The sequence below is a fragment of the Pholcus phalangioides genome, unplaced genomic scaffold (assembly GCF_987345545.1).
Source record: "Pholcus phalangioides strain wild (caught in Gottingen) unplaced genomic scaffold, Ppha-v1.0 ptg000043l_1, whole genome shotgun sequence".
Classification (NCBI taxonomy): Eukaryota; Metazoa; Arthropoda; class Arachnida; order Araneae; family Pholcidae; genus Pholcus; species Pholcus phalangioides.
The window spans coordinates 4825075-4844057 of record NW_028301629.1 but is presented as its reverse complement, the minus strand read 5'-3'; the positions used below and the strand labels follow the sequence as shown (position 1 = coordinate 4844057).

At 38.7% G+C, this 18983-nt stretch overlaps 1 protein-coding gene and 1 long non-coding RNA gene across 8 annotated transcripts in view; one reads left to right on the top strand and one right to left on the bottom strand.

The window, feature by feature from the left end:
• Nucleotides 1-18983, bottom strand: part of LOC149063817 (multiple PDZ domain protein-like) — a 689010-nt gene that overhangs the window by 123637 nt on the left and 546390 nt on the right. For all 6 annotated transcript variants that reach the window (XR_016196092.1, XM_089255618.1, XM_089255619.1 and 3 more), the window contains exons 18-22: nucleotides 11403-11486; nucleotides 9892-10021; nucleotides 6874-7072; nucleotides 6431-6511; nucleotides 1153-1613 (exon numbers count right to left, since the gene is read on the bottom strand). Coding sequence is in view for 5 of the 6 variants with exons in the window: in XM_089255618.1 (XP_089111744.1) it covers nucleotides 1153-1613; nucleotides 6431-6511; nucleotides 6874-7072; nucleotides 9892-10021; nucleotides 11403-11486 (955 nt within the window). In the remaining variant the exon portion in view is untranslated. The remainder of the gene's footprint in view (nucleotides 1-1152; nucleotides 1614-6430; nucleotides 6512-6873; nucleotides 7073-9891; nucleotides 10022-11402; nucleotides 11487-18983) is intronic.
• Nucleotides 15034-18983, top strand: part of LOC149063818 (uncharacterized) — a 51078-nt gene continuing 47128 nt past the window's right edge. Inside the window, exon 1 of one of the 2 annotated variants that reach the window (XR_016196094.1) lies at nucleotides 15034-15666. This is a non-coding gene — a long non-coding RNA (uncharacterized LOC149063818). The remainder of the gene's footprint in view (nucleotides 15667-18983) is intronic. The other variant, XR_016196093.1, reaches the window with a different exon arrangement.

Sequence of the window (18983 nt, the reverse complement as noted above, 5' to 3'; positions counted from 1 at the left end):
TTCAGTTGGAATTCTTATATAGGCTGGATTATATATCTGGGAACCGAATTATGAAAAAAAAAATCCACAGATATTTCCTGCGCATGCGCAACTAAAATTTATTCATTAAAATTACTCAATGTCATTGAATAAAGAATTATCAAATTTCTACACACGGTGTCGCATGAATGGTGCCAGATTTTCTGTGAATTCCATAAAAATTGGTTGAAAACTCAGCATGTTGTAAGCAAGAAAACATGCGATGGAAATCGGAATTCTTATGAAAAAATATTCATAACTTCGTGAATATTCATGTTATTTTTATTGCAAAATTGCATAAAAGTATTGAACGAAGCTAGTGAAATATTTTGTGAAAGTTGCAAGTGTCATTCGCGGCATTTTATGATTACGGGGTTGATCGAAAACATTTTTTCTTAATTTAATTTTTTTGACGGTCCCCTACATGCACTCGCGCCTGAATATTCACTGGCAATTGTAAGTGCAAGTACAGGGTTCACGTGACCTAAATTTTAGAACGATTTGCTCAGTATTTTTCTAGAAATTCGAGAAAAAATGCCTAAAGCCGGGATTAAAGCATAAAAGTTTGATAAAAGTCCTTTTATAAAACTTGAAAAACGCTACAAATAAGATCGGTTGCATTTTCTAGAATGTAACCGATCCCAGCCTAAACTCCAAAAAGAACACAGACTTTTGGGAATACGTATAGTCAGTGCCGTAACTAGCCATTCCTGTGCCCGGTGCAAGAAATTGAATTCAGCCCCCCCCCCATTCTGGCCCATTTAGACCCATTCTGAGTCCCCTCCTGCCCTGTGCGAGCGCATATGTTGTCCTGCCTAGTTACGGCACTGCCTAAGGGGTCATTCAAGTATTACGCCAGCATCGAAGGAGTTTCGCATTATGCTGGTTTTTGATGTCGGGGGGGAGGGGGGTTTGAAGGTTGCTTACGTCATCAACTACCCCGTTTTGAATATATGAAATATTCTAAGCTGCTGACGAAATTTTGCTGCCGGGGTGGGGAGGGGGGGGGGTGTCAGTGTTTTGCTGACTGTGGGGGGGGGGAATCAGAAATGGCTGAAAATATGCTTACGTAATACTTGAATGGCCCCTAATATGTGTACCATTTTCTACGGAATCGAAAATAAGGAGCCGAACCTTTGGAAGGAACACCCTGAGACACCAAAGACTTCCGTATCGGTTTCAAAGGCACTGATGGTTTGGGAGTCCTGCCGCTGCCACTGCTGATGCTGCTGTCATCGCCGGACAGTGATGACAACGACGTCGTGGATTTCTCTAACATCTGCGACCTGAGATGTTCCGGGATCATCGGCGATATGACCGGGAGGACCAATTTCTTCCTCATGTCAAACTTCGCCGGGTCCACGGGCATCGGTCTCGGCTCGAAATTCTTGGTCGTTTCGTCCAGTTGTTTTTGTAGCGTCCCGGATTCTAAGGGCGGCGGCTGAGGACTGAATCCGTTGCTATTGCTTGTATTCGATCGTTGAGGGTTCGATCCTGAGTCGTCGGCCGTGGCGTCGAAGAACTCGTCGTCGTCGGTGGTGGCGGTGTTGTTGTTGCTGCCTCTGAAGTCCGAGAAGTAGAATTCGCTGTCTGACCTGGTGACGGAAGGGGGAAAAAATCATGTAACATGTTCATCATTTTCTGTGCTGCAAACACTTTAATTCATACTAAAGTTTTCAACAAACACACGGGTCCTGAGCATGACGGCCCTGGGTCTTTTTTCCGACAGGGAGAGAAAGAGTAATACTACTATAAACCATACATGTACCTCGTCTATATTTCTCTGCGGAACTTCTAACGAATTGGTACATGTTGGAATGTGCGCGTCCGTGTTGTGAACCTAACGTCAAGTTTGTTTCTGTGCAATGCTTGTTATGTTTAGTGCTGCCATCTGCCATCAACTTTTCTAACCATGAGTGAAGTGTAATGACTGAAGATTCTATCGTTGTAGGCCTGTTGCGCGAAGTTGGGAACGGAGGAAAACAGTGCGTGCGGCTGAAGCCAGTTTCACACCGCAAAAAACCAGTTTAAAGCCGGGTTTTCCTAGGAGCAGGTTTCCTGTCCCGCGCGCAACGTGATTCACCCAGCGCGATACGCCGTCAACTCACCAATAAGAAAAGCAGCATGACAATTTTCCTACACAGCGCAATACGCCTCACGACAGCGCTTTACGTCGGTCGTGATTGGCTCACTGCTTCTGGAGGAGTCAAATGCGTCGTGCGCAACGGTTTTGCCGATATTACCTTCACTTGGTGTGCTTTCTTTCCCTTCCCTTAGAACCGGAGCATGCAGACGACACAGAGTAACTGATGACAAGGCCATATACTATAATATAGTCGTCCTGATTCAATGCGCCTCCCTAGGAAAACACAAATGCGTAGCGTGATTATGTAACACGTTTCCGCCGGCGCGAAATGGTCTACCTGTGCTTCTTCTTAGCCGACGGGGGTTTCCAGGAGCTTACCGGAGTGTAGCTGCTGCTTGTAATGGAGTGGGGGTCCCGGCGGGGGCCGACCAGGTGGCTTGCGTGTCCGGGGGATGTTCGCCGGTCCCGGATGCCAGGAGAGTTCTTCCAGCATGGTCCAGCCGCAAGGTAATCCGCTTATATCCCGCAACGGACAGAGCAGGGGCCATGTATGGTTTGGTGTCCCTTGCGGGATATAAGCGGATTACCTTGCGGCTGGGCCATGCTGGAAAAACACTCCCGATAATTGATTTCCGCAAGGGACAGAGCGGGGGCAATGTTTGGTGTTATATGTGGTCATGTTACCACCGTTTTTGTCGTACCTCCACGTCAGGAAAGTTTCTGACCAGGACGAATCTGGTATCGAACTCGCGACACCTTTTGACACAATTTCGCACTTTAGGCGAGTATCTTATCGACACGAGCTACCGCGCCCTAATTCTGCTGTGGATCCAGCTTAAGAGCATGCACCTAAAGGTACATGTTACGGTAAATGTGATATAAATCGGTCATTATATATACATAATAACCGGTTATTATACAGGGACAAATTTCAGAAACTGTAAAATACATCACGAAAAAAAAACCTACTTAAGGGCTGTTTAAGGCCTTTGAGCCTGATCTTGGTTTTGCAGCCTCAAGAGGAGTCTCGCCGCTGAGAGCAACAGGCCTACACAACCATAAAATCTTCAAACATTACACTTCACTCATAGTTCGAAAAAATATGTGGTAGATGGCAGCACAATAACAAGCCCATTACACAGCAACAAGCTCCACAACACGGACAAGCACATTCCAACATGTACCAATTCCGCAAAGGAATATGGACGAGGTACATGTGTGGTTTAATAGTAGTAGTAGCCTCATGGGGAAGTTGGAGCCATATAAACTATGGTGATGGCAATACGGCTCCAGCGACAGTTTCTAACTAATAGAAGCCTGCTGGCATTTACGTCTCTCTAAATATTTCTTCTACGAATCATACAGACACGCAGGGGTGTTCATACACCCACACTTGTGCCCAAGTGTCTGGGGCCCCATCAGGTCGAAATAACCAGCCTGCTGTGGTTTTACATAGTTTCTCTCGAAAGTCACAGCACCAGATCGCATAATCTCGAAGCCCGTATTAGGCTAGAGATAGTGCCCGGATGGGCCCGTGCCTTGAGACGGCACTGCTTACACCAGGGCAGTCGTTCAGACATTGCGGGCTAAATTAAAACTTTCCACGAAGCCCGCGGGCCACACAGTGGTATTTATTCCCAGGGATTATAAACATCGTTCTCCAAATTACTGAACACTTTCATTAACTATGAAGTTATTTATTCATTAAATTTAAATTTATTTCGAAACAACTTCTTTCACCGATTTCGGTTTTTTTTTCATTATTTCTTTCATTAATTCTGAAATTTGTGCCGATAATTCTGCAAATTATTGCTTGAATAATTTTAAATTTTCATGAATTATGAAATTATTTCTTTCACGGATACTTAACTTTTGTTCAGGAAATAGTTATTACTTTCAACAATTATGAAATTATTCTCAATAATTTATAGTGTAAGAATTCACTATATTGTACATGTTGACTTATAAAACTTTATTATACATATTTAACACCATTAAAATTATTAATTAATTAAAATTAACTATTCACATCGCGGTCGAGAAAGAACACATCCGAACATTTAGAAGTCTAGATACATAGTCTTTAGATACATATATAAATATATTTTCCCAGCATTCAGCGACAATCATGGATGGCTAACGCCCTCTGCTGGCTGATATGTAATAGTATCGCTACAAATTCTTAAATTATTTCTACCAGTAGTTCTGTAATTATTTCTTTCAGTAATTCTTCAGTGTTTCTTTCAGTAGCTATTTTTTCGTTAATTTTCATCAATTATGAGAAATTATTTTTCTCAATAATCTTAAAATTATTTTTTTATTTTTCTCAATAATCTTAAAATTATTTTTCTCAATAATCTTAAAATTATTTTTCTCAATAATGTTGAAATTATTTTTTCCTTAAGGTGATTTTCAGCATTTCCGTAATTATGTATAATACCCTTTGGACGCCAAATTTTGTCTCTCGAAATACTGTATATGAAATTATAGGTCTCAAAAGGTGTTTTGGCTCCGGACCCCCCCCCCCCCCAGAATTCGTTACGACGGTCCTTTCAAAGTACCTAATGCGCAGCATTTCTATTGATTCTGGAAAGAATGTCACCGTTAAATACAGCAGCGCAGAGATCTCAGTGGCCAGCACACTTTAACAATTTCTATTTTTTGTAATTTAATCGTTTTTACTATCTTAAATTAATATTTTCTCAAAATGGTCGGCGGGCCATGGCAACAAAGCACTGAGGGCCACATTTGGCCCGCGCCATGGGATAAAGTCCCTTGGTTTACAAAGTGAGAGGCTAAACCAGTGATTCTTCAAACTTCTGCCACTCACACACATAGACGGAGATAGACTTGGAAGTCTGGGGGGGGGGGGGCACGGTCATTATTGCTGGGGGAGGGCACGATGATTATGATGTCAATTCCTCTATACATATACGCATTAGGCCGGGATTACACTATAAAAGTTTGATAAAATCCCTTTTATAAAACTTGAAAAATTCAGCCAATAAGCTTATCGGTTGTATTTGCTCGAATGTAACCTATAAGCTTTATTGGTTGGATTTTTTAAGTTTTATAAAAGGGATTTTATCAAACTTTCATAGTGTAATACCGGCCTTAGATCAGTCGACTTCACCTTTGATGCTGGGGCCCCCACGCCCCTCATATCTCCACCTATGCTCCCGCAATTCCCTTGCCTTAGTCATCGTCTATCAGAGGCTCTCCCGAATAGTTTCGAAAAGAAGCACTTCATAGCACTGAGTAGGCACGCATTAATATCGACAGCTCACCGCGACGCCCCTAGGAGCTTCGACGTACACAATGAGAAACACTGGACTAAAACGCAGGGTAATATTCCGCAGCGGAGAACCAAGAGACGAAGTCATCGATCCTGATCCGTTGAGAAAAACTGAGGCGATATATAATATAAAGGGCTTCCTTCCACGTTAAGCTGAGGGGAGGGGCCCCCCCCCACTCCAATCCTGACGTTCAACACAGTATACTTTTAAAAAGTATTTTGCACCATCAATTTACAAGGGAATCGATACAAGTTGGCCACTGAAAAACCTAACTTAGGAGCAACCTGCCAAAGTATGTGGGGACGGTGGGGGAGGGTTAGGGGGTCATTCAAGTATTACGTCAGCATCGAGGGGGGCGAGGGGTTTCGAATTTGCTGACTTTTGATGCCAAGGGGGGGGGGAGGGGGGGTTTGGAGGTTGCTTACGTCATCAACCACCCCTTTTTGAAAATATGAAATATTCTAAAAGCTGCTGACGGGTGGATGGAGGTCAGTGTTTTGCTGACAAGGGGGGAGGGGTCAAAAATGGCTGAGAGAAAATCTGCTTACGTAATACTTGAATGACCCCCTTATGCAAATTTCCCTGGTGTTTCTCAAAGTGAGCTAGAGATATTGATTTGTGTGTCTATTTATGCTTTGAAATGATTCTTTTATGTGGGAAAATACCTACCACAAACTATTCTAGGAAACCGCGGGAGACTAGAGTTTGAGAACCACTGCTTTACCAGAAACTTTCAATGGTCAGGATTTTTAAACTTTTTGTGTTCCACGGAACAATTTGTGCAAATGAGACGGGGGCCAACGATCCATTTGTCAACGAGACGAGGGCCAGGAACTCCCTTTATCAATGAGATGGGACCCAAGGACTCATTTACGGAATGACATGCAGAACTTAATAATGTAAGAGCTGAAACCGTAAATCTTTCTCCATTGGAGCTTGCGGATGTCCCTAAACCCTCTCTAATGACCCATGGTTAAGAACCACTGCAATAGAGGAACAGAAACTATATTATGAAATAGTATTGATATACCTTTCCGGAGGTTCTTTTTCGAGTGACATCAGCGCCGACTGGTGGTAAACAGCGGCATCAACGGCAGGTATGTACTTCACACTAAAAAAATACAATTAAAAAATAAATAAAATTTTTTATATTCTCAGAGTATTCAGAGCAAATACTTTTTCCTTCAATATCAGAATTGTATGGGATACGCGACTTCACATTCCCATAAAAAGAATGCTAAATAATATACAGTGGGTCCTGCTTATACCGTTCCCTCTTAGAGCGTTTTCCCGCTTTTAGTACCACCTATTTTCGTAGTCTCGCAACTCTTATTACTAATACTTATCGAGACTTCCTGAGCGTTTACCCGCTTATAAAGTTTTTAATATATACAGATGGGGTTTTTTTTTTAACGTTATAAACGAGATCCACTGTACACTATAATTTTTTTTTTTTTGGTAAGTGATACTCACGTGACGTCAGTGTTGAGCTTGTCGGCATTCTGAAGAACTTTGGAAACTTGAGGCTCGTCGAGTTCGCACAGGGGCTGGTTGTTGACGGAAGTGAGGAAGTCACCGCTTTCAACGCGACCGTCTTTATGGGCAGCACTTCCTTCGGATATTGATCGGACAACCACCCCGCCGACGGCCTCCACTAGATCTACCTGGAAACCTGCGCGTACAAAAAAAAGGGATAACGATATTCAGGGGGGTGATGAGAGAAGACGCGAACACACACACACACACACACTCTCACACATGATCAGAGAGCAATTAATGATGGGCAGAAACGGCACCTACATTCACAAGATTACTGAAACATTTCATGGAGATAGCTTACGTAATGTATAAACGTGAGAGAAAAGATGTATTTGTAAAGGACTTTGTGTGTGTGTGTGTGTGTGCACTAGTACTTTCAAATCTGTGCGCAATGTACACCAGTACTTTCAAATCTGTGCGTAACGTACATCAGTACTTTTAAATCCGTGCGTAATGCGGAATTCCATTCCGAAAACACCTTATTGCCAGTGTCGTTTCAATGAGAAGCCTACGGGGTTCCAAATTATTTTCATTAATTCTAAATTCCTATTAATTACGATTCTTTTTGCAATGATTCTGAAATAATACAAGAATTTCATTAAAAAAAAATTTTTTTTCTTTAGTTCTGATTCTTATTTTCCCCATTACTACTGAATTTTCATTAGATTCCAACACAGAAACTATTTTTCATTAATTCTGGATTTTAAATAATTTTGAAACTATTTTTCATTAATTCTGGATTTTCAATAATTTTGACACTATTTTTCATTAATTCTGGATTTTCAACAATTTTTCATTTTTTCTGGATTTTCAATAATTTTGAAACTATTTTTCATTAATTCTGGATTTTCAACAATTTTGAAACTATTTTTCATTAATTCTGGATTTTCAACACTTTTGAAACTATTTTTCATTAATTCTGGATTTTCACCAATTTTGAAACTATTTTTCATTAATTCTGGATTTTCAACAATTTTGAAACTATTTCCCATCAATTCTCTGTCATAATTTCGGCAGTTCCGAAATTTCGGCAGTTCAATAATTTCGGCAGTTCCGAAATTATTGTTTTCCCCTTTAATTCTGGATTTTCAACAATTCTGAAATGACTTTATGTAAATCCCGTCATTTAGGCAGTTCTACAAGAATTTCTCCCTTCAATTCTGGATTTTTCTATTATTTTGAATCTATTTTCTACTCTGAAATTATTTTTCATTAATTCTGTCCTTTGAACTGTAATGGCGCATGCGCTACCTCGGTCTTCTTAGTGATATAAAGTGAAGATCGGCACGATTCTAGTTGGCTTTCTACAGTAGCGTTTCTCAACCACCGGGCCCAGAAACTAGACACACCGGGCCGTGATTGATTCGCAGTTTCATATTTCCCATTAATTTCTCGTTAGCTGTGTGTATGTCCGGGCCTTTCAGCTACGCAAAAGAGATTTGCCGGGCCGCGAGCTTCCAAAGTTTGAGAACCACTGTTCTACAGTATTCCATCCGCAACCGCCGCAAAACAGCTCTGAAAATTTTTTCCTATTAATTTTGTCATTTCCACAGTTTTGAAATTATTTTTTCCTTTGGTTCTACATTTTCTATTAATTCTGCAATTATTTTCTAAGCCCGGAGCCAAAATAATAACGGGACCAGGTACATCTCAACTCCGGGGCTTCAAGATTGTTTAAGACCCCCCCACCCCAAGTTTATATATTTTCTGCGGTTGGGATCGGCATTTATTATTTCAGGACATACAGGTATGCTGAGAGGAATATCCCTATAAAAAAAATTTAAACACGCAATTAAATATGAATTAATACAGATATTGATGAAAAATTCAGCACTGAAGGTAATTTTAAACTGAGAGAAATAATTCTCCAGAAAATCATGAAAATTTTGGAATTGATGAATTTTGAAAATAATAGAAAAATATAATTCCTGCATCATTGAAATTTCGGGAATAATGAAAGAAATAATTTCAAAATTGATGGAAATTCAGAACCAATGGAAGAACCAATTCCAGAAGTGGTGAAAGTTTAATGTTAATGAAAGAAATAACTCAAAAACTGATTGAAAAAACATTCAAAAATTGATGGGAAATAATTCAAAAGTTTATGAGAAATAATTCAAAAATTGATTAAAATTCAGAATTCAATAAAAGTAACAGGCTCTTTAATTTCAGAATTTATCAAAATTCAGAATTAATAAAACAAGTAATTCCAGATTGAGGTGAAAATTCCGAATTAATTTAAGAATTGTGGAGAAAGCCTCCAATAATTTGTTGTGAGAGCGGGACGTCACAAAGTGCAGGGCCCTGAGCGCGACCCCGCCTGCATGAGGTTTACCAGTTTTCTACCAAAAAAAAAGAAAAAAAAAAAAAAAGAAAAACTAGTAAAGCCTCATGTCCAATAGAAATTATGTATGTGTGGTTCAAAATCAAATTATCTTTTCCTTCACACATATGCATGTATTGCTTTATAATTTCTTTTTCAAAATATGAATCTAAGCGCTCGAGAAGATATATCACTGCTTTAAATATGAAAGGAGCGAAAGCTGATCCGGAATTAACCATGTCCCGAGGATTCCGGTTTTGAGAGGGTTCTACTGTACCCATTTCTGGTTAAGTAAAACCGAATTCGGAAGAAACAGACTTTGGATACTTTTTTGTACCTGAAGGGAGAACCACCAAGTCACATTAATATTAAATTCCACTGATGCAAAAAATGCTTTGCTGAGCTGAATTAAGCTTGTTTCGCCAGTTCCATGCCACTATTTTTTATGGACATTCTACTGGCCTTGGCTGCGGACCACTAAGGGGGTGGTCTCTATTAAAATGCTTTCTTTTACAGAATAATTTTACCAAGAATAAATATCTTTTATAAACAACAACTATTATTTGGTGAAGGATTACTCTTCATAATATTTCCCAATATAGATCTGTAAACAATTAGCAAGTAATAACCTAATGAATCGCCGCCTTTAGAAATTTTGATAGTCCTCTCTAACGCCTGAGGCAGTGCAGCGATGTTGTACTTCCAGATCGCATCACCAGGTGGCGGCATCAACTTCTGGGAATCTGCCTCCCCACAAACCTACAAAAAGAAAATGTCCCAGTTTGTTATCAAACGTTTCGATTTTTTCACTAATTTTACGAACATAATTCAAGCCTCAAATACACAAAAACACCAATAAAGGATTGACCGACAACACATAGAATGTGCGAAAATAAATTATCACAATACATCGCCACAATATTGTGCACACCGTCGCACAGTGGCACAGGCGGATTTCTGCGGGGAGGGCGGGCACGGTCATTATTGCTGGGGGGGGGGGCACGATGATCCCCCGATGTAAACAAATATCACCCCAAGATGCGCGATCACCAGACATTTATCTATACACCCATATGGTTTTTCTCTCCGAAGCAAGAACTTCATTTTTTATTTTTTTCCAGCCAATTTCCCGATTTGGACAACTGTGCGTCGGGGAGACGCACTTTTAGGAGCATCATGGCCCATGGGGGCCCCAGAGGTAATTGATTTTTCTGGAGCCCCACTACCTGGCTAAAAATGATCGCTGGCAAAATTTGTATGCTTAACCTCGAAAATCTTTACGAGATCTCATAATTATGAGGCTTCCCTCTGCACAGCGCTGTTTCCTCGCATGGGCAAACAAACCGGGCACGTGCCTAGAGTCAGGGTCTTCTAAGAGCCTCCTGGGTGCCAGGCAAAGTGATTTTTCTAAGGCCCCCACACACATGTGGCCAGATATTTTTAATTCCGAAATTTTAACCAGAACTCATTTTCACGGGGCTCCGTCTGTACGTGAGACCCAAAGGCCGTGCCCGGATGGGCCCCATGCGTTAAGACGACACTGCCTTGGAGCTTCGTTCAAAAGACAATATTGTCCTTGGCGCAGAGCCGTCTCAAAAGCATTATGAGCCCTCGGGCAAGTTGTTTTTTTTTAGGCCAATATCTTTCTATTTAGTTATTTTCCAAAATTTTAACCCTATCTCATTTTCACAAGGACCCCAGGCCGTGCACAGCCCGGAAGGGGGAAGGGCTCAAAAAATTAGAGCTGGTTGAAATTTTCGAGATTTTGTCTGGTGGGGCGTCAAAAAAAAAACAAAGAAAAAACACTTGGCCCGAGGGCCTACCATGCTCTTAAGACGACCCTGTGCCCAAGGCCCGAAAATTGTCTGCTTTTGTGTTTCAGGCACAGCCCATATGTTCCCTTCCCCTGCGTTTCCCCTCTTCCTCAAAGAAGAGGGGAATATAAGGGGCTCCAAAATTTCATATTTGCTTAAGGCCTGAACTTAAGAGGAAAAAGCCCCGCCTCCAAACTTGAGGCCTACGGGAAAAGCCTCCTATAGATACTACTAGGTACTTCTAGGAGGCTTTGCTACGGGCCGTGCCCAGTTGGGTCTCATTTGTTAAATCCACACTATACACTGTCACACTAAAAATCACTCACATCAACATCATCATCGGCTTTGGATTCGACGCTTAATAGTTTCTTGCTCTCGGAGATTAGGAACTCACTTGGAAGGGCGACACCCTGGTGGAAAAAAAAGAGCAATTAAAATTAATTAATTGAACAATAGCGAGCTCGTATTTTGTAAAACAAACAATTTTATGGTAGGGGAAACTGTTACACCCTGACCATAGTAAACCTTGAAACACTTGAAATAGTTTACCAATAGCATTACAGCTGACGTTTTTGTGTAGTGCAGGAGATTAGAAATTACGTAATCTTAACAACTGAATGTGTTTTCACCTCTTTGTGTGTGACCCCCTTGACCGAAATTTTGCAATTGGCAAATTTCAGTAAAAAAAAAAAAGAAAACAGAAGCCGTAGTCACTAAAAATTGTAAAATAGGCCGGCAAAAAAGGCATAAAATAAGGACTAAAAAAAGGCATGGACAAATAACTAAAAGCTAAAGATATTAAAGGTCCGAAAATTGGCTGCAATTCCACCGTCTATTTTGTTCGCCATCTATTAATTTACATATATAAAATTTATTTTCTGTGTGAATATGTGTGTTCTCTATACAAATCTACAATTTTAGATCGACCGTCGCCAAATTTTGCATATATACCAAATGGGACGCGACTTAAACGGTAGGCTACTTTAAAATTTCATCGGAGCGTGGCAAATGCCCCAAATGGGCAAAAACTGTCGGGCAGCAATGGTTTTTGGGCCTCAACAATCACTTTCCGAACGTTTACTTTGGTTACCGTGGTTCCCTATCAATGCGTTTCAGACGTGTATATGCCTTTACAATGGTTTGTCACTTCACTAATCCTCTTACTATATGGTTGTATAATTAATATAATTATAAAATTTATTAATTATTAATTATATAATTTATTAATATAATTATATAATTTAATAATATAATTATATAATTTAATAATATAATTATATAATTTATTAATTAATTATATTATTAATTAACATAATTATACAATTTATATTTCTATAATAGTTTATGCCTTTATAATGGTTTGCCACTTTTTCAATCCTCCCAGTAATGAGGCTTTTTGAATAGACATCATAATCATCACCAGCATCGCTTTGAAGGTCAGGTAAAGGGTGACCCCCCATAGAAATCAGTGTTAAAATTGCCGATTTTACTGTAGAAATGCGGAAGTTTGGTGGGGTTTTCTGCCATATCAATAATTTAAAAAATTGTATTGAATTCCCGATTTTTGAGATATTGAGTTCGCTTAGAGATATACGAAGCCCAGGAGATTAAATACGAAGTAATTAGCCGGACCTACTTTTGAGTTGGATATTCATGCAATAACATTGATTTCAACTTTTTATTTACATCTTCTTGGGCATGAAAATTAATGGCTCCGTTATTCAACTGCATAAATTCATGTAGTTTAGGATGTTTTTTAAAATTAATTATGGGCCCGTAAAAAGTACATCGAAGAAATTCCACAGCTTTAATTAAGCATTTTTGGAAGCTGAAACAGGCAGAAATAGATAACTTGAAGTTCAGGGGGAGGGAATCGAAATACCTAGCACCCTTTAAAAAAGGAAAAAAATATATTAATTTCTACGTTTCTTTAAACCTAGATTTGTTCATTTCATGAGTCGCGCAGGAAGTCTCCATATTGGTGAACTTAGACACGGTTTGCATGTCCCTCAAAGAAAGAGGGAGATATAAGAAAACCCGGGCAGCGCCGGGTATTATAGCTAGTTAGTTTATAATAACTGTTCAGTAGAACCTCGTTTATCCAAACATCAATTTTCCGAACAACTCGGTCAACCGAACACCTTTTCAACCTAACTCGTTTTCAGTTTTCTATAGTCAATGGTGCTCAATAGTTGGTATTTCCTTGGAACTTGAATCATCTTTTCACCCAACTCGATAGCTTTGCTCCATTGTGCAATAATTCACTTCCCAACAATTATACGTACCGTACCTGTGAGCTATAGATATGTAAGTACGTGGCAGATCCGGGTACGGTGTATGTAATTATAAACGATTGACATGCAAACAAGCGTGTGAATAGGAGCAGATTTAGCTGTCATCTTTTTTTTTTTTCATCTGACGAATTCATCTTAAATTTAATTTATTCCTTTGCTTCATCGAATCAGTTTCGAAGTCGATTTCCCGAACACCCTTCGGTTCCGATGTGTTCGGATAATCGAGGTTCTACAGTATTATATTATTCGAACCAAGTTAATTATGCTTAAAAATCGTGTTTGTGTCCCTTCAAGCATATGTCGGAGGAGATTTAATCAAATGCTAAATACGCAATTAGCTAAAATGCGAAATAATGCGAACAAAAATTAAAGAACAATAATTGTAATTGTGTTCGTTTTAATTTATGTCTGTTGGATGGTACGTTGACCGCTATTTGAAAACTGTATGACAAAAATGAAAAATCTTTGTCACTTCTTATGCCTGAAAACAGTTACATCAGAACCAACTAACCAGTGTTTCTCTCAGCTACTCCCGCCTAGTTTCATATAAATGGGGGCTGTGATGGGTGAGGCTTTCTGATAGGAATTCATGCTAAGAGAATTGCATTTTTTTTTTTAAAATGAGCAACTGTTTTAAATTTTTTAGCGCCTAAAGCATCCAAGTTATGCAGAATCGGCCTCTAAAATTCATGGATAAGCATAAAAAGATGTCGAAATAAGCATTTATGGCACGAAAAATTAAAAAAAAAGGCATTTTTGCAACAAAAATAAAGTTTTAAAAATTTATGTCATTTTGCCTTTGAAATTCTGAGCTCTAAGAGAGAGCATAATTATAATGTTTACCATAGTTTCCCAACCTTTTTTTGTCCCATCGCCCCTTCTTCAGAATTTTTTTTTCTCCCATCGCCTCCAACGTAATCTAACCCATAGGATCCTATGTTATACCCGTGGCTTCCACCACCCCTCTGGAACATTCTATCGCCCCCCCAGGGGGCGTTAACGCCCACGTAAGGAATCACTGATCTATACAATCACCTTATAAATGCTCAATAATACTAAGCTTCGTGAAGAAAAAGTTTATATTTTCCACAAGTGTACCTTGCATCGTGTACCTTGGAACAGTATAAAACTTGAAATTTTCCTAGTTCACCTTGGAATGCTCAAATTTTCACTAGTTTTTAGCTCTTCTTTTGCTTTCAACCACAAAATTCATATTTTTAAAAAAAAATCTCAATTTTATACTTCTCTCCTGCAAAAACTTCAGATCCACCCCAATTTCTTCTTCGGTGACTTTCGGGCACCCCCCGAAATGTGAGAAAATGACCGGAAAAAGATGGTCAAATCTATTGTTCTACCACTTCGGTCCCCCCTCCGAACGAAATTTCTGACTACGGCCTTGCTCCCCCTATGTGAGAATACAGAATAACATTGTTTCTGAAGAACCCAATTTACGCAAGTAACATTGGGAAAAAACAAAATGGGGTAAACAATACAAATATCATCTAATGAATTTTTTTTTTTATATCTCGCTCTTTACATAATCAATATTAGAGATAATCAAGGCAAAAAAAAAAAAAAAAAAAATGGCTGCCTAAAAATACAGATAGAGACACGAGGGGGAGGGAGGGCAAAAGTATTAGCGCCACCTGGTGACTAATAGTCGTGACGACTCAGCTGCTGCAAAACACCTCAGAACGGATCTCTCTCTCTCTCTCACTCGGTACGTTGCAATGCCATTTCCGAACATTTCCCGCTGCTGACTTTCCAGCGTGAAATCGATTTCGCGTCGGCGGCCGAAAAACCGTCACACGCACACACTCTTTTACGTGTGACTAAACTGGAACACAAAGCAAAAAGAACACAAGATGTCACAGGTTATTAACCGGAAGCAAAAAAACCCATCGGAAAAAAGCACAGCGTGTATTGCGTCACCGTCCACTAGGGGAATTTCGTACGAATGGAAAAACCGAAACATACTATGATGCCAGGAACGTGACCGTTTTGCCCAAAATCAACGAAATCCAGTGATGATGATGGTGATGGATGCCCGAGATGAAACGGCCTACGTAGGATTTCACGACGACTTCTCTCGTTTGCGGGAAATTTCCAAGACCCTGTTGATGACGGAATACTATTGCTATAGTTAAAGGTTCTGCACATCCACTTCTATTGGGAAGGAGATTTACATAATCAATAATAGAAATGTGTTTCCATTGAAATTGGGCTCCATTTACGTTGGATACCTATTGCCGAATAAGTCGGAAGAAGGAAGGTCTCATCGGAAGACACATAGAAGGTAAGAGATTTTGTAATAATCTCATTTATTAATACAGACTCAAATGTTATAACTCTCTCACAAGTAAATATTGTCGGAGGACCCCGACATGAATGAAACATTTAAGTGAGGGACTGAAAGTTTTCAATCGTCCCGTATGTACGGGACTAAAACTCGTACGCAAGGGGGGGGGGGGGGTAAATGGTGCTTTGCAATGTATGTTCTTAAATTATTATGGGGGTGGGCAGGGCCAGCCTTATAAGACGCGGGGCCTGGTTCGAAAATAATCTTGGTGCTCTCCTTAGACAAGATTTAATATAAATTGTGGGGGAATCGGGCATCCAGAGATTCATGCATTATCACAGAATACACAAGAATGCTGAGAAATATCTACTCGCTGATGAAAATTTATTATTAATGAAAAATTGAGCGATGAAAATTCAGAATTAATAAGAGGAAAATCCAGAATTGATGAAAATTAAAAATTGAGAGGAAAAAAATTCGAGAATTAATGAAAATTGAGAATTAATGAGAGAGAAAAACCTAGAATTGATGGAAATTGAGAATCAATGAGAGAGAGAGAAAAAACCTAGAATTGATGAAAATTGAAAAATTAATGAGAGGAAAAACCTAGAATTGATGAAAATTGAGAATTAATGAGAGAAAAAACCTAGAATTGATGAAAATTGAGAATTAATGAGAGAGAAATACCCGGAATTGATGAAAATTAAGAATTGGGAGGAAAAAAATCCCAGAAATGATGAAAACCCAGAAGTGATGAGAGAAAGAAATCTCAGAATTGAGAGATAAAAATGCCCAGTATTAATGAGAGAAAGAGAAATATCAAAATTAATGAAAGAAATAAATTCCATTATTGGTGAAAATTTTAAAATCAAATCAGTGGAAACCTGTTAACAGGAAAAAAAAAACATGTATACATTTTTTTATACACAGTATGTATATATTTTCACTTCCATTAACGTAAGTGCTGGTCCCCCTCCCCCCAAACCGTGGGGCTCAGTGTGACTGCACACCGCTGTCACTGGGAGGTGGGGGGATTTCGACTTCTCACGGAATTCATTGGGGGAGGCTCAAATAGCCACAGCACCAAGATTCCGGCGCCTATGAATACTGTCAATGTATATTTGTGATCATAACGCTTCAATGCATGGTCCTCAGAGCTTTTTAGCAAACGCAATCAAGAAACATCAACGGCCGTAGAGAAATAGGTGAGTTTTTCCCCAGCCCAAGATATCAAGGAAACATTTTATTTTCTGGATATTATGCTGAGGTGAACTCGGAAAGAAAAGTCATCTTGTCTCCACCGGGACTCGAACCCATGCCCTCCCGGTTATAAAAAGTTCTTTTATAAAATTAAGAAAATTCAACCCGTAAGATTAATGGGTTTCATTTCCTCGAATGTAACCTATGAGCTTTATTGGCCGGATTTTTGAAGTTTTATAAAAGGGATTTTATCAAACTTTTATAGTGTAATCTCGGCCTTACTCTAATGCTATTTTACTACACACAAAATAACAACAACTGTTAAAATTTCGAATCAAACTTGAAAATTTAACATATATTATTGCTTATAAAATATTAGGTGTGTGATAACACAAATTTTTTCTTTCTTCATTTAATTATCAAAAACCAGTTATCAAATTCATTAGAGGAATTATTATGACAGAGGTGGGAAAAACCAACCTCTCGATGAGTATAAAAAAAAAAATAGGCCTGCCGTTCGGAATCGGCAATAAATTGTAGGTCCCAGTCTAATTCGCCCTCGCGTGCAGAAAATGACCGTGGTGCGACAAAAATGATCAAATGAAGAGGTGGGAGAACGGGTTCGAGTTCATATGTGTATAATAATGTACCATATACGTAATTTTTTTTTTTTTCAATATTTTCTAGAAGGTATAATTTTGCTGATAAAATTTCATTTTTACCAGTTTGTTGGTTAAGGATAGTAGGAACTGAGAAAGGCGCCATTTTTTTTAACGGTGAATAAGTTATACAAAGTATGGACGCTTAGAGACTAAGAACGTGTACACGTCATAATAAGCCTGTCATACAAAATGCTTCTCTTGTAATCATTCTGCCCTGGGTGGAGGCACCTAATGCCAAGCGCCGACACTGAGGTGATGTAGTTAAAATGACCAAAAAAGGTCCAAAATCCATTTACCTTTCTAAGGAATTTTTTTAAAAATTTATTTTCACTCTCCGGGAGAGTTTACTGTTATTTTCTGGCAACTCCAAATGTTTTGAAACATTCTGCGCAATGAGATTTTCTTGCAATACAAGGGGATTCAAAAAGTTAAGTAGTATTTAAAGAAAAGAAATCGGGGATTTTTAACCAGATTTCTCAATGCAATATCCCTAAATTTTGAGATCAAACATGGTCAGCCTAAGTGTTATGAAATAGCTTCGTACACAGTTTATTTGATTGCATCTCATTACATTTTTCGCCAAAAAAAAAAGGTCTTAAAAACGTTAACCTCGCTTGTAACGACAAAATTTAAGGTATCCGAATACCTTTCTTGTCACTTTTCTTTAAAATGGTTCTGGAGTGAACTTTAAATACATTTTTTGATGGAAAGTGTCTTGAAATGATGAAAACAGTGACAAATTTTGGTCTGTCTATTATATTTTCTACGAAAAAGTCGTTTTTATGTCAAATTTTAGGCGAAATTCATGTGATATTCGAAACACGATTGCAAAACACTTTATTAATGAAATGCTTTGTGATTTTTACAGTGCATTTAGCTAGTAATGTTGCAGGTTATGAACTAAAATTTAAAGGATTCCATGATATGTTCATAAGTTACACCAAAATATGTTTAAGTACGTGTGAACTTTTTGAAATTTCATCCTACATTTTGTCTATAAAACACTGTAATTCGAAAAATATATGTGACAGACCTTCGATTTTGGTTCATAACCTCAACAATATATAGCAAAATATCACATTAAAATTTCGTAAGGATGCACTGCACCAATTTTTACAAATCATGCCCAAGTAAAGTCAAGTAAAATGTCAAAAATAACATTCTTCGTAAAACACGTTTAAAGTCTTTATTCGCGTTTTACTTGTATGTAAAAACGCAACACTAAAGTGAACGTAACTTTGATTCTAAGCATCATATAAACAAAACAAGGCCCGTTTTGGAATCACAACAAATAGGGCTTTCATAAAAAAAAAAAAAAAAAAAAAAAAAAAAAAATGAAAATCCATATTTTCTTCCAAAATGACGTTTTCAACGTAGTCGGATACCTTAAAAAGAATTAATGTCGAATAATTAATTAAGAATCTTTGATGTCGGAATAACCAAGTTTGACTT